The sequence below is a fragment of the Cynocephalus volans genome, chromosome X (assembly GCF_027409185.1).
Source record: "Cynocephalus volans isolate mCynVol1 chromosome X, mCynVol1.pri, whole genome shotgun sequence".
NCBI lineage: Eukaryota > Metazoa > Chordata > Mammalia > Dermoptera > Cynocephalidae > Cynocephalus > Cynocephalus volans.
Window position 1 is genome coordinate 145,126,480 of NC_084478.1, and position 16,301 is coordinate 145,142,780.

The following is a 16,301-nucleotide window of genomic DNA, read 5'->3' on the forward strand; positions in this document are numbered from 1 at the left end:
CTGGTTTGGCTTTTGGATTTCATAAATAGTTCAACCAAAAAAAGACAATTTAATTCTATATTGAGATTGGCTTTACCCACACACAGTATAACATTTAATTGAAAGGCAACTGTAAAGGCAACATCTAAACTTTTTAACTCCCCAAATTAAGGAAGCAGGGTTTCCTAAGGGTTTGGACACTTTTATATCTTTTAAGATAGGCCATCTTTTCCGTGGCGCCCTTCTGAGCCATTTAGCGCCATTTCTCTACACTGCCTATGTAGTCATTGGTGCCATTGCTGGTGTTGCTGTCGTTCTGCTCTTGGCCTGGATTCTGCTTCTGGCTTTCCCTGTTCTCCTTCCGGCTCACATTCAAACTTGAACTCTGAGTCCGATTCTGAATCAGATTCTGAGTCCGATTCTGAATCAGATTCTGAGTCAGATTGTGATTGGCATTCGGATTTGGGTTCTGACTCTGATTCTGACTCAGATTCTGGATCTGGCCCTGACTCTGGCTCTGGAAATGGGTCTGAAGGAACCTGCCTTTCAGAAATTTGCGTTGTTCCTGACGCTTCTGCCTGGCCTCCTGATGCTCCTTCTGCCTCATAAACTGATACCTTTGCAAAAAGAGGTCTTTTGCATAGCTGTACAATTCCATATCCAGAAAATTCAGTCCCTCAATACGCTTTTGGATTTCCTCACTGATCTCTACACTAGAAGCCCTAGTGGTATTATATTGGGTAAACGGCGAAATAAAGTTCATGTTGAAGGTTTTCTCAAACAGATATTGGGTCTTCCGCTGAAACTCTGTAAGGCCAAAGAACGCCATGTGCTTCAGATTGGATTTGGCGCTCTCCAGAAGGACCTTGTTTCTTTGCTTTTCGGGCATGACGGAAAGGTTGTAGCAGCCCACTAGGGTCAGGTCAGACAGCATGCGCACCTGGCGGTTGTTGGCTAGATTATAGGGACAGTCCATGAACTCTTTGAGGGGGCAGCCAGACCAGTCATCACCGGTGTAGCAGCTGGGCAGCTCTTCAGAGGTCGGGGGCCTTCCGTCGCAGACATGCAGGGACGCTTTCCACGTTGCCCCTCTCTGAACATGCCTCCACTCACTCAAGTACCGGGACACTGGGTCTCGGAGAATGGTGATGTAGTGGAAGTTCCTATGGACAAAGCACAAAGATCGACAGTCAGAAATGTGGGTGACACAGTGGAGTCAGGGAGGTGCATGGCATATATGATGGTCACTGGCCAGTAAAGAAGGCAAAGGGGGAATGATAGGGATCTGGTGGCATGTGTTCTGTGAACCGTGCTGTAGTCCTCTCTCTGGGTCCTACTAGCCTGGCCAGATAGCTAATTCTTTCACCTAATTTGCTGATACTGCAGCTAAAGAAGGTATGAAGAGGTTAAACTCAAGACATTGGCCTTGTTTTTCATTCCCTTTCCTCCTTCCCCTCTTTTTCTCCCTTTCAAACCAATGACAAAATCTTCCCAGTGACACCATTGGCTAAGTAGGCAGCTGTTTTATTATATACCCCTCACTCCTCACCTCCCCATGAGCTGATCATGAAATGGAGACGCAGTGGAAGCAAAATGATATATTGATGTGAAATGCAGTTGATAAGTGAGCTGAAATTCTAATCTTTCTTATTAAATATGCACAAGCATTTTTCCAATATCCAGTCTAATCTGGGATGTCTTATTTCAAAAAACAAAACCTCATTGAAAGAGCATCTGATATGATGTGCTTGATGCTGGCTGCTGCAATAATATCACGTCTCATATGTTATGGAAGTGGAATGTGGAGAGAGACAGAGCAACCCAGGGCCTCCAGAAATAAACAATGTGGTTGGTCACTGACTGAAATAGACATGGTAGCTGTCAATGGCATATATGCAAGCTACCACCTTGGTTTCAGCCTTCACTCACATGATAATATTTCCAGGATAGAAAAGTTAACTGTATCGGTTCCAAAATGTCCCTTTTCTTTACCCACTGAAAGGACACATGAATGTCAGCAAGTATGGAGGCTTTGTTGTGTGGCTATCTTCTCCTTCGAGTTGCAGACGAATAAAGTTCTTTGCTCAGACAACTGACTAGCAAACATTTCAACCACACGCCGACACACTCACACCCACACACAGTGAGCACACACACATGCACCACACCCCAGAAACATCAAGATCTATAATGTGATCCGGCACGCTCAAGGAGAGAAACAATTGTGCTTTCCGTGACAAATGAGTTTCCACTCAGGTACGGTGGATGAAGGATGAGGTCATGGAAGGGCATACCATGGAAGGAAAACAACAATAAACACTGAATATTAGCATTTAGTTTCTTAAAGGAAACCTGGGGACTGGCTTGCAATTTTTCTGAAGTTTATTCATTCCCATCTGAGGCAATGGTGGTTCTCTCTGCACGTACGAGGAGCCAGAGGGAACCTATTCAATGACCTGGCTGACTAGAATGGTGGCCGATGTTCTGTGTGGAAGCATTTCTCCCAACTCTTGAGCTTCTAGCAACTCAGGCATCCTGAGATCTATCCTCTACGCCTCTGTGCTGTGCATGGTATTTCTTCTTCCTGGCACGATCTTTCTTTGACTGGAAAACTGTACTCATCCTTCAAGTCCCTGTTCAATTACCATCTCTCCTTTGAGAAAATGTACCCCACTCCTTGCTGCCAGCCATCCTCTGGGTTGCCGTAGAACTTGCATATTTATCCTTGGTTAAAACACTTTTGATACCGAATTCCAATTCCTTGTCTGTCCCTCCACTTAAACTCTATGTTTTCCAGGCTAGAAGCTCTGTTCTATTCTTCGGTAACTCTCACCCCATCCATTCCAGTTTGCACATTGGCCTTTATACCTGGCACAAAGCAGAATCTCAGTAACTCCTTTGATTGCTTGTGCAATGAACTATTCTGGGAAAACGGAAGGGGAAAGTTGGGGACATGCTTCATCATATAAAAACTCTAAATAATCTTCCAAGTGCCTTGCAAAATCACGGAAACATTTTTTTTATTACCTTATACTTTTTTTCTGGAATGAACAAGCATTGTCACAAGAGAAGTATCTCAGAGTAAAGATGGAGGGGATGGCCAAGAACACCTTCACTTAACTCACTGCTTTTCCTAGGACCCGACCTTGTTGGTACCACCAAAATTTATCTGTAAAGACCCACTGGCAAAGAGTAGCAGCTTTCCCCCCCAAGTAGCCTTTACCAACGAAGATGACTACTAGACCCATGGGCTCTCTCCCTCCACCCCTAGTTTTGGTATTCATTCATCCATTCATTCGCTCGGTACGTATTCATTGAGCCTTTATGCTATGCCTGAGGCAACAATTTAGTGGCAATTAGTCTGATTAGCTGGAAAAAAGAGAAATTTATTAAGTCCAGTGACACATTTGGATTAACCTTTCAACCAACTTTTCCAGGTATGCATGGTAATGTGGAGGCTACTGGGTAATTTAAACACTCACTATGGAGTCACCTTCATGCTTAGCTGACAGTCCTGCTCTAGTTTGTTTCATTGGTTTAAGTCTACAGTGACCTCTTCTGGTAACTCTTAGAGTGCACCACAGTGCAAATCTGAGCCTCTCCTTCCTAAAAACTCCTTGCCTTTCAGAGCAGTTAGATTCATAACCACCAGGGTTAGTGTTAGAATCGATGTTTTGTAAGCACCACCCCCACATGGAGAGAGAGAGGAGGCAACACAGACAGACAGAGGCAGATATTCAGAATGTCTCTCACGTTATGGATGTGTGGTTCCAGTACAACTTCAACCTCAAAGTTGCATAGTGCCTGTATGAGATAAGGACAGGCCAACGTGGGCAGCCTCGGTCTCTATGTTGTAGGGATTATCATTGCAGCAGAGAAATTAGAAGGGTCTGTACACACACACACACACACACACACACACACACACACACACACACACACACACACACACACTGCTCTGGTGATTAACAGCTAGACTCAGATGACATTAACTCTGGAGATTCATTGAACATCAACAGCTCCCTTCTTCCAGGGAAAATAGTCTTGGGGGCCCAGACTGCCTCGATTGGAAGCACTTGATGCTGCTTGAAAATATGATCCCATGGGTGAAAAGGAAGGCCTGCTGAAGGCTAGGTCTCCAGTGTCCAGTGGCCTTCTAAATTGCATGCTGTGTTGGGGGTGGGAAGGCAGGTAACGATAACACCTTGAAGGTTTAACTGAATAAAGGATGTAGCATGCTCATTATTCTGAGGGAAGAGCTTTGAGGGAATTACTAGAGAAGAGTCTTCCTACCCAGAGCCACTGAGAATGTGAAAGCCGAGCCTGATGGGAACGTGGCTGGGGAGGCAAGCAGACACAAACATGGACTCTTCCAGTAGCCAGGCCCGTTCAGTTCAGCTCAAGACTTGCTTACTCTCAGCACCTAATGTGTGTCTGGCACTGAGACAGGCACTGGGCACACACACAGGGATAAGACACGGGAACCTAAGGAAAGCATTTCAATATAAGGAGCTATTCACGATTGGGACAAGTACAGGGTGCGATGAAAGCACCTTGCAGCAATTTTTAGCATGGCCTAAAGATAGGGGAAAGGTTTTGTAGCTTTGTTTTTTAAAAAAATGAGTAAGAATTAGAAGAGGCAAGAAGAATGTAAAGGAGTTTGAGACAGGAGGGTCAGCAAGAGCAAAGGCAGAGAGACATCCACAAGCCTGTTGTTTGGGAGAAGAGCCCATTAAAAAATCTCCCAAGTAAATAAGGAGTAGTGGCAGGAATTGAAGATGGAGAGGTAGCCAGGGACCTGGTGGTGGAAGGCCTCAGATGCCATGTTAAAGAATTCAGACTTAATTCTGTAGGCAACAGAGAGACCTTTGAATGGATTTAAGCAGGGGACGACATGATGAGAACTGTGTTTTAGAAAGGTAATTCTGTACGGTGTGTGGAGATGGAATTAGGACAATTAGTTAAGTGGCTACTGCAGAAGACAAGGCAAAAGAGGAGGAGGGGCAGACTAGAGCAGTATTTAGGAGGAAGAATTAACAAGACTTGGTACCAAAATGCATGCAGGGGAGAGGGTGGAGGAGGAGTTAAGGATGCCTCGCAGGTCTCTGGGGGAAGGTTTGAGGTGCCTGTGGGACATCCGCTTACAGAGACAGATCTAGCACTGACCGATCTAGCACTGAGAGAGCGATCTGGGCTTAAGATAAAGGAAAACAGTCAACGAAAAATGGTAGCTTCAGACCAGGAGAGTCTACTTAGGGATCTGTTTTTAATTCCACTCGTGTAGGCTTCAGATATTTGAGGACAGCATTTGTGTACCCTGAGGCTTCTCTTCTTTATGCCGAATATGGTTTTCAACTATTTTCTACACTGCTTCAAGGCCCAACACTATCCTGTTGCTTGCCTCTGAATGTATTCCACTTTATCGGAACATGAGATGACAAAGTCTGTCAAGAAGGGACAGTCTATCATCTCCTTCATTCTTGATACCATTTCTCTTAATGTGGCCTCAGATTACATAGAGCTTCTTGGCAGCCATGCCACACCACTGACACACAGTAAGCTAAATTGTTTCAATCTATCACACGTATGACTTTTTGAAGCCCAATCTACATTGTTCTAGACTGATGCCATTAATTTGTGCCTTGCTTAACTTCTTCTTGTTAGAGTAAGTCTAAGAGTGTCAAAATATATCTGGATTCTGATTATATCCCCCAATATCTTCTCCATATTTTCTTGTTCCTGTTGGCAATACCTGTATGCAGGCATTGATCAAAACAAAACAAGACACAGGTGAGAGCAGGTCTGTGGTAGTTGCTGGAAATCCCCCTTCAGGTTGACATAAACCTGTATGGTTCTGCTGAATGGACTGATTTAATTCTAAATGAGTGAGGCAAACTCAGCCCCAGGAAAATTATATTCAGCCTGTTTCAGTTAGTAGTAATCGAACAAGACTATCTTGTGACCAAATGTGTCACTTAATTAAAATGATCAGGTTTCACATTTTTAAATTGGAATCATGACTCCCCAGTAGTTGCCCGAGTTCACTTAATGCCTGACTGTTCGGTGCCTCTGTATGCCCGTGGTGCCTCCTGCAGAACAGACCCAGTTCTACCCTCTTCCTTGCTTGTGGATCTCAACAACAACCATAGAATGTGCTGGGAATGCACTATCCTGAGACAGGGAGGAACTGCCTGAAACACCCTCCCATGGAAGCAAAGCTTTACCCACTTAGTTGCGTGGCTCCTGAGGTATATAACCCACGATGGGCCACCTTTTGGGGCCCCTTAGCTGTAGGGTAAGTGGGGCACCCACAGTTGAGACTTCATCCACCCAGGGCAATTGAAGCAGAGAAGGGGGTGCTTAACTCTGCTCAGAGAGGCCAAGAAAGGTTTCAAGGAGGAGGCAATCTTTGAGTTGAGTTTCATAGGGGTTTGCCAGGTAACCTACAAAAGCCACGCAAAAGACTGGATACTCCATATACAAAGGTAGGGGCCTCTGGGTCATTGCCTGGGACCAACGTGGAAAATTAAGGGTACTTTTACATATCCAGAACAGAGAGTATAGAGCAAGGTTTCCCAACGTTAGCACTATTGACATTTGGGGCTCAATGATTCTTTGTCGCAGGGGCTATGCATCGTAGGATGTACTGTGATTGTCTAGTGATTCTTCTGCCTCCCCCACTGGACTATGAGCTCTGGGAGGGTGGGGCCATGTATCATTTATCAACAGAAGCTCCTCAAGGCATGACACAATGTTTTACATAAAGTAAGTGATTAATAAAAGATTGTTGAAGAGTAAATGTCTGCAGCAGAAGCAGCAAAGCTGAAGATGAGCTAATAGGAAAATGCATATCGTAATCTTTGATGAGGAGAAGCCACTAGATGTCACTATTAAATTACAGATACACCATTTTATACCTGTGGTGGAGCATTATAAGGTGATGTAGCTGTGAAGGAGATCTAGTAATATTTCGCTGTTTTCCCTGACTTTTTTGTTCAGTAGCGCAGTTTAAAAGATATCTCAAAAGTTTAAGGAAATTAAAAATAATAAATGGATAAAAACAAGAACCATATTTTTTTGTTCTTATTTTAATATTCTGTTATAAGTACCTGAGTTCTAAGTCACAGAATCCCAGACTTGTCAGAGCAAGAAGAAACCTTTGAGAGAACAAATCATCTAGGTCAAACCCTTCACTTTAGAGGTGGGAAATCAAGGGCTGCAGAGAGGCAAGAACTTGCCCGCAGATCTCAAGTTGCCAGTAGCCCTTGAGAACAAACTACCTGCTAGGAACATTCTTAGGCTCTGTTTTTAGCAGACGCTGTTTTTGTGTCTGTTAATTACCTAGGATGGCACACTCAACCAGCCTGGAGGAACTCACTAACCCTCAGGAAAGGGGAACATCTGGCTGCTGAGGGAGGGCACTTTCTTACACCAGCTGCAAAGCCAAGAGCTGGGGCGCTCTGTACCTCACACTTACACATCAACTCCCAACAATCCTGTAAATCGTATAGTATTATTCCCATTTTCAGGATGAAGAAACTGAGCCTCAGAGAGAGATCACTTGATCCAGGGTCACAGCTCAAGTTAAGTAGGGGTGTTCACACTTGAATCCGGTTCTCTTTGACTCCAGAATCTGTATTCTTCCCATCCAGTGCTGGGACATGAACCCAGGACTTCTGGCTCTACAAACCAACTAAAGAATTGGTTCTCAGACTGTGGCCCCAGAACCAGCAGCATCAGCATCATTTAGGAACTTGTTAGAAATGCACATTTTCATTCCTTTAGATATATACCCAGTAGTGGGATTGCTGGATCATATGGTCGCTCTATCTGTAGTTGTTTGAGAAACAAAGAAAGAAATAAAAGACCACAATAATACATCGAACTTCCAGAAGGAGAGAACAAACCTAAGGATATTAGAGATGGCAGGGAGGGAGGGAGTTGGGGTGGGGAGTGATTGGTCGGGTGAGGGGCGTAAAGAATAATTATGATTCGTAAAAATGAATATGCTAATAAAAAAATAAAATGCACATTTTTAGGCCAACTTAACTGAATCAGGGGCTGGGGCTTGGCAATCTGGGTTTTAATAAGCTCTCCTGGAAATTGTGATACATACATGAACTTGAGTTTAAGAACCACTGTTTTAGGAATGTGACTTCAGACATCAGAAGTCTCTTAGAGATCCCAAAAGGTACCCAGAGTGTAGGCAAGCCAAGTAAGACCACAAGAGCAAGGGTGAGCTCCTCCTGGTAGTCCTTGGTGAAACTCTGGGGATGCCCATTTCTGTCTAGAGAAAGTCCAGGGAACTTTGCCTGAGCAAAGTTCTAGAGATTATGCTGTAAACATTTACTTTCCTTTGATGCCTCTGGTTCACGAAAGGCCACGGTAGGGTTTTCCCTTGCACTACTAAAAGGGGAAATAAATATCAAAGCCATTTTTTTTTAATGGAAGAAGGTCATAGGAGTGATCAATAAAAAGTTAATTTAAGAAAGGAAACAAATTCTTAGCCCAAATCAATAGGAGTGTACATTTTATTATACCTGTAGCTTAGTTTTGTATTTTATTTTTCTTAAAGTTCAGCCTTTGCACATCTTGTTCTCGGAGTAATGATGAGTGGTAGAAAAATAAGAATTGTGGTTGGTGGTCCTAAGTAAACTCTGCAGACAGTGGGGGCTGCAGATGACACTGAGTCATTAATGCTGAGGGTCTGGTCTCCTTCTTCAGCTAATGATATCTAAACCTACGGCACGGATCCTCCCATTGCATAGAAAAGACTAGGTCAAAGCAAGGAGAATGATTTTCAGATCAAACAACATTAACATGTGAGCACAGACTAAATAAAAGTATAGTAAATTGAATCAAAGGCAAATATGCCTCCGACAGGACTGCATCCTTCAAGCCCTGGAATTGCTGTTTTAACTGATTTTCCCGTGTGGCTTACATATTGGCAGTCTCCAAAGAGGTGTTCCATAAATGTGATCAGCAGTGGCAGCGGCCTCATGAAAGAAATGTGGGATTTTGCGAGCAGACTACTTTGAAATGGTGGATGCTCCTTTAGATGTGTTGTTTTTGGTATATTTGTCATCACAGTCTTGTGGCTCGGGAGTCATGCCTTATCTAGTGAGAAAAGTGAGCCCTTGCATTCAGACAGTGACATCCATGGTTTCATTCGATCGTCTTCACAACACTAGAAAGACCTAAATGATCTAGACACTGAACCTTTCCTTTTTCCTTCAAGTAAATGCTGTGGCTCATAACTCAGCCAGTCTCCCTGGGCAACCCACGAGAGGTGGGCAGCAGGACCAGTCCTTGGGAGCCCAGGGATCTATGAGACAACCAAGACTTTCCCTGGTTCTCTCAAGGGATTGACTAGATGCCTTAGCAAGGCATAACCATTCCAGGCAGAGTGTCTACTGGATTCAAAACCAACTAGGAGGAGGCTGAAGGTCTCACATGCACCAAACAAGCCACTGAGTTCTCCTTGCGTGGGTTTTCTGCTACTCTTCACACCTCACCCAAAGGAGCAGTTTTATGTATATAAAGCAACACCTTAATTGATTTTTCTTCTGCTTAACTGAAAGTTAACCTATCTGTGTGCATTTTCAGGAACACTCAATGGAGTACAAATGGGCTTTTAAGCAGAAGAATGTTTTTCTATGTCACTCTTCTTATTTTTCTTTTACAAAGCAGTAGAATGATGTTTTGTTTTGTTTCTTTGTTGAAAAGAAAGAAGACTTCTATTGTCTGTAAATTCAAACTTAAGATGGAATTCTTCACACTATCAGTCCTGGTGATATTTACTTCTTTTTAAAAGAAATCACTCTCCTCTTTCCCAAAGCCCAGTAGGTTCCAAAGTACAGAAATCTAAGGGCTTTGCCAGTAGTGAGAAAGCTGAGTTCTTTAACAAGACATGAAATTCCAAGCTTTATGACCTGTAGTCACCAGCCCTTACCCAGAATCCACTCAATTGCTTGGCATCATGAAAAGCTTTGCAGCTTACACTGCCCCTCCCCCAATTTTTGGCATTCTCAAATTATTTGGCATTCTTGGTTCATTAATACTTAGTGTGTTTTTGAGGTGAAAGAAACTTTTAGAGAAAAACCCCTTCAGTGTGCAGATGAGGTAGCCGGGGCCCCATGAAGAGATATCGTCTGCCCAAGTCATAGTGGAGATCAGTTCTGCCACTGATTAACAAACTCAGACTTTCTGACTTCCCTTCCAGAGACTCTTCCCTCCCCACATGGTACTTTTCAGCTTATTGAGCGTTTCTATGTGACATCCCTTGTCAAACTGCCATCTCCTGAGCATTGGCATCTGGGGTAACCAGGGATAAGAGTTGGTTCTCTCTCTTCCTCCAAATCTGAAACAAGAGTAGGCAGAGGTGAGGAGTGGTCAGCCCCAAACCCCAGTGGACAGGAAGAGGCTGGGGAAGTTTCCAAGTGCCCCCATTGGGACTACTATGGCTAATGTCTTGCTCTTTGAACGAACATCCCTAGTGCCTCTTGTGCTGGGAATTCATTGCTTCTGTCCTGCCTTTATATTGGCCAGTACATCCACTACAAAACACTGCATGTTCCAAGTCTCAACTAGGAATTAATAAAACTGGTACCTTCGTGACATTCCATTCAGGAACAGGTATGTGCAAGGAGGGACCATAGTGTCCTTTTAGCCCCGGAGGTGAGGATCTTGGCCTTAGGTTGCAAGACAAATGTTTAACCAATCCATGATCAATGTACCAGCCCTGGGTGACCTAAAAGTTGCCTTCATTAGAGCTATAGGCATACCGTGGAAGCCATATGTATACGGGGGTCTGCTTTCAAAAAGCTTAGAATTTAGTTGGGGAGATAAGACCAGAATTTAATGAGTTGGGGGGGGAAGTAAAGGTAGAATATAGTGAAATGCTAATTGTGTCATACAGACAGTAAGTGCAAAGTGAGTCAGGGAGGAGGGAGTTTACTGTGTGCTATTGTCATCAAGGAAGGCTTCATAGAAGAGGGAGAGGAAACTGACCGGGCCCTAAATGATAGAAAGGATTTGACTAGGTGTGTGTCTGGTGGTGATGGTGAGTATCTGTGGTGGGGAGGGTGGGAGGCATTCTGACATGAGTAAACAGCACAACAGAGAGGACACTAATTAATAAAAGTCATGACTTAATGGGTGCCTGAAATGTGCCAGACCTTAGGCTAGATGCTTTTTCACAAAATCTTTCGACAGGTGCTGAAGCCTCCATTTTAGGCACAGTAATGTGTAATTAATAGGGTGTGTTCTAGAACTGCATTGTCCAATAAGGTAGCCACCAGCCGCATGTGAATACTGAGCTCTTGAAACATGGCGAGTCCAAACTGAGAAGCGTTTTCAGTGTTTTCAAGCTTAGATGATTTCCAAAACTTAGAGGAAGAGAAAATATCACTGATTAATTATTATTTATACTGATTACATGTTGAAATGGTAGTGTTTGGAGATATATCAATTAAATAAAATATATTATTCAAATTAAATTTCATTTGTATCTTTTCATTTTTTAATACTGGTACTAGAGGATTTAAAATTACATATGTGTCTTGCATGTATTTTTATTGGACAATGCTGTTCTAAAGCCAGACTGCCTAGGTTCAAATTCCAGCTGTGGCAGTTGCTAGCTGTGCCATCTGGGGCAAATAACCTCTCTGTGCTTCTGTTTTTCTCATTTATAAAATGTGGGGAAAACCACAGAGTCTTTCTGAAGACAAAACGAGGTGATATACTCGTATCTGTAAAGTTCTTAGAACCGTGCTTGGAACATAACACTCAACAGATGTCAGTTACTATTATCATTATGGTTGTTGCTATTGTTTTAAACAGATAAGGATATTCAGCTAAAAGGTGTTGTTTAACCTTCCTCAAATCAGAGCTAGTTGGTGACTGTTTCTCAGGTCTGTGTGACTCCTGAGCCCCAATTCTCACCCGCTCTCCCAGCTGATGCCATGTGGTCTTTGCGACCTCACTGCCACGTGTGTCTGAGTGTCCAGCCTGGGTGCTCTCACCCATCGGCTGCTCATCTTCACCTGGGCCTGAGCACAGCCTCAGGAGCCACAGGCCAGGGGCACAACTGACCTGACTAGAGCAGGAAATCTGAAGTCGGAGGCAGTTGAATATGCTGGGATGTGAAATGAGGGGGCCGATTTTGGGTTTTTTCGGGATCCCTTACAGAACCTTAGGGATGGCATCTAAGTACTTCAGAGCTGAGGGTTTCAGGGGCAGGGGTGCAGCTGGCAACCATTTTAGCCCAAGCTGCTCATTCCACAGATGTAGGAACCCGCTAGCTGGCCCTGTTGCCATCTCCAGATTGTGAGAAATCTGGAGACACATGGAATCATTTCTATAGGGCCCTCCACAAGGAATCAGGGAACAAGGAATTTCTATAGGGCCCTCCACAAGGAATCAGGGAATAAGGAATTCCTATAGGGCCCTCCACAAGGAATCGAGAGACAAGGAATTGAGGAACAGGCCTTTTTCACATGATAGGCAGTCACTAAATATTATTTAAGGTAATTTTGAGCGGGCTATAGCCAGTCCCTGGTTTACCTGGGCCTGCTGGACACGCGCCGTCTGGCAGGCAGGCACTTGGAGTGTGCTTTGGAGAAATCGTTAGGTGAAGCCTAGTCAGGAAAAATGCCTGCTCGCAGCATTGTGCTATTTTGCAGAACAGCACAGGGGGAAAGTTTTCCCCTAAATGAAAGCTGCCTTTCTTGAGCCCTGGGTTGATTTTAATGAGCTCTAATATTGTTTTAAGGTGCCGAGAAGAGACGAAGTACAAACCCTGGCTTTTGTAGGAGACGCGGACCTCGTTAACCATTTAAATTGTAAAGAATTGGAGCCATTCAGAATTGCAAAGCCTGGCAGGGTCATGCCTCCTTTCCCCAGGAGAGTTTTTTTCTGCAGGTATTCAGGCTGCAAGAGGCAGTAGTGGGTGCAGCCTTATTTCTTTACACCGATAAAATTGGGGGTGAAAAAAATGTCATTAATCCCCCACCCAACCTCTCTACCTAAAGAATCCAATGTCATTCTGGAGTGTGTACAGGAAGGGGCGCTGAAGGCATGAAGATCTGCCTGAGCAGAAGGAATTATTTTGAAGGTTATGTAAGTACTGAGAGCTTACAAGAGTGCTGAGTCCTGTGCATCAGAGGTATATTTTTCACAGTGCAGATAAGAGACTTTGGATAGCTGTGTTTCTCCTTTAAGGCAAAAAAGTACCATCCCTGAAATCAGTGGTGTAGCAACGGGGAGCCAAGTGACCAAGTGTCCTCACCATCCTCTTCTCACTCACATTATTTTTCTCCAGGTCGCAATTTAACATCACACTCTAATGTCCTGAATCCTACAGAAAAGACATTTTTATACCTGTCCAAAATGTGACAGAATGAGAAAACTTACAGCACGTGGAATCAGACAACTAGGCAAGATATGAAATATAAGTCATGGTTCCATTTTGTTTGGTGAAAGCATAAACATCCCACAATTTTTGACAGAGTAGAATTTTTTCTTAAAAAATAAAAGGCACTTTGCGAGCACCATTGTAGTGGATTGAATTATGTCCCCCCAAACTACCTGAAGCTTGAGTTGTGTCCCCCAAGTTTTATGTATTAGAAAATTAGCCCCCACTGTGACTGTTAAGAGGGTGGGAAATCCTATTATGGTAATTGGAAGGTGGAGCCTTGAAGAGGTGATTGGATTGTAGGATCATGCAGTAGTGAATGGATTAACAATGGTGGTGTGGGTGTGGTTCTGAGGGCTTTCAAAGAAGAGAGTCTGTCTCGCTTGCTCGCTCTGCTCTCTCTGCTTCCACCATCTTGCAATGTGAGACCCCTGGGTCACTGTCACCATCACCAGATAGACTTTGGACTTCCCAGCCTCAGAAACTGTAAGCAATAAATGTCGTTTTCTTTATAAATCATCAAGTTTCAGGTATTTTGTTACAAGCAAGAGAAACAGACTAATACAATCATCTTGTGCAAAACTGAATCCTACTTTGCTGAAAGAGGTGGGGCCATTTTATTTGTTACAGTGCAAGGCAGTTCACTGAGGGGAGCCCAAGAGTGTTCCACACCTCACTCCATGAGCTCTGGGTTGCTCTCTATGTGAGTGAGAGCCATGTTCCATGTATGGAAACCAGCCACCTGATGAAAGACAAGGTCCCTGTGAAGGGGACTGATGGGGGCCACCCACAGATAAAGGCAAGATGCTCAGACTTTACACAGAGTAGCAAGGTTGGCAGGCCTCTCAGAGGTCACCTGGTCCAATAAGAACCCCAAGGCCTGGAAATCAAGGATAGGGACTTGTCCAGGGTCATATGGCCAATTTGCAGCAGAGCCAGGACCCCAAACCGAGTCTCTGATTCCTTGTCCAGTTTTCTAAATATCATGCTCAAGGTGACTGACAAACAGGAATCAGCTTTAGGAAAAGGCAGCCCCTGTGTTTAGTAGAAGCTCACTTACTCTCCACTGCAAGGTTTGAAACCCATAAAGAAGGACTCAAAGTCAATGCTCACACTAAGAGAGATGTCTGACTCTGACTTTACAACTTAGGGCAAATTCTGGAGGGCAGCATGACCCTCAGACTCTTCCATTAATTATTTACTCTGAAGACAGATCAGAGAGAAGTCAGATTCACTTCCACGTTGCATGAGCCACCTACAGAGCTTTCTCTCCTGGCTTGGCTTTCCCCCCTGGAATTGAGGTTAATTCTCAGACATAGTGACCCACAGCAAGGTGGATTTAAGGCCACAGATGATTACTCAAAATGACATCCCCCTTCCCATAATAGTTTTTTAGAAGGTCATCTGAAGAAAATCCATTGATATCAATGTCTGGGAGAAGGAAGGAAGGAAATAAGGAAAGAGGGAACGGAAGAAGGGGGGAGGGAGAGAGGGAGGAGGGAGAAAAATCTGGTTAATAACAATCAGAAGTTTCAAAGGGTTTTGGGCCGGCCTGTGGCTCACTCGGGAGAGTGCGGTGCTGATAACACCAAGGCCACGGGTTCGGATCCTATATAGGGATGGCTGGTTGGCTCACTGGCTGAGCGTGGTGCTGACAACACCAAGCCAAGGGTTGAGATCCTCTTACCGGTCATCTTTATTAAAAAAAAAAAAAAAAAAAAGAAGAAGAAGAAGTTTCAAAGGGTTTTCACTGCTCTTATATCTTTAGCTCCCACTCAATCCCATGAAGTATGCAGGACACGATATAGAATTCCCATTTTATAGATGAGAAAACTGAGCCTCAAACGAAAGAGGTGAATTGGTAGGATATAGAACTAGTCAGCAGCGAGCCTAGGACCAGACTCCTAACTCCCAATTCACTGTTTTGCCGCTACTCTCTGTTGCACATCAAGCCCCACGTGGATATCTGAACAGTCCGTTTCTCTTGTTTTGTTTTGCCCACCAGGCTGTAACATTACTTAAGAGGCAAACTACTTGTCATCTCTTCTCTCTTTCAGCACAGGGCCCAGCCCCTTATGGGAACTCAGGCTGGTGGATCAGTCAATGGAACGTCTACCACGATGACTTGAAAATTGCCCAGGATGTTCCTTTTTGCCTTCTCCCATTTTGCTGTATACTAGTTCTTCCTCCCACCAATCAGAACCAAAGGGCTTTGTCCCCCAAGCCACGCAGGCCCTGCACTCCGAACACTACCCTGCCCCTAGCTGCTGCAGCTCCTCAGGCCCTAGTGTTGGCATTTCCACAGCCAGGAGAGACTGTTGCACTCATGATGGCACCTGAAAGGGTGAGGAAGGCCCGTTCTCCTCAAACCCTTCTCCACTGAGGCCTGCAGTCCCACACTTAAATATTATTCTCTTTGTCTTTATTGTAGCCAGAAGACCTTCGTCCTCGGATGTTCTCCATTCTTTGTCCTATACCTCCTCCTTCCTCCAGCCTTTCTCCACTAGACTCTCAGCTTAGGATGCTCAAAATCTTAGATCTAGAAGGAAAGCAGTTAGAAAAACTCATTTCACCAAAGTCTCATGTATTTAGTACCACCAGAAGGATTCCCAGAAGAGACATGCCCTAAGGGGCAATGTTGTACCCTCTTCACCTATGGTAGAATTTCAGGCAAGAATTAGGGCAAGCCCTGTGGGGCAGGAGGTTTTCCTGAAATTACAGCCTGCAGGTGACTGGCTATTGTGTGCAGGTGCAAGGTTGCCCAGTAGTCATAATCAGAAAGCCTGTTCCTTTCTGCTCAAAGAAAGCAAAGGAATTCAAAATGAGGCCATTTGGTGACAGTTTTGATCAAACTTTTTTTTCCCTTTTGGAATCGTGAGTCAGCCATGAACATACTAAGTTAAAACAG

General features: G+C 44.2%; 1 protein-coding gene across 2 annotated transcripts in view; it reads right to left on the minus strand.

Moving 5' to 3' along the window:
* Positions 1-232: 232 nt before the first annotated feature.
* HS6ST2 (heparan sulfate 6-O-sulfotransferase 2) overlaps positions 233-16,301 on the minus strand; it is a 295,988-nt gene continuing 279,919 nt past the window's right edge. For both annotated transcript variants that reach the window (XM_063084117.1, XM_063084116.1), the window contains one exon: positions 233-1,142. In XM_063084117.1, coding sequence (XP_062940187.1) covers positions 233-1,142 — 910 coding nt within the window. The remainder of the gene's footprint in view (positions 1,143-16,301) is intronic.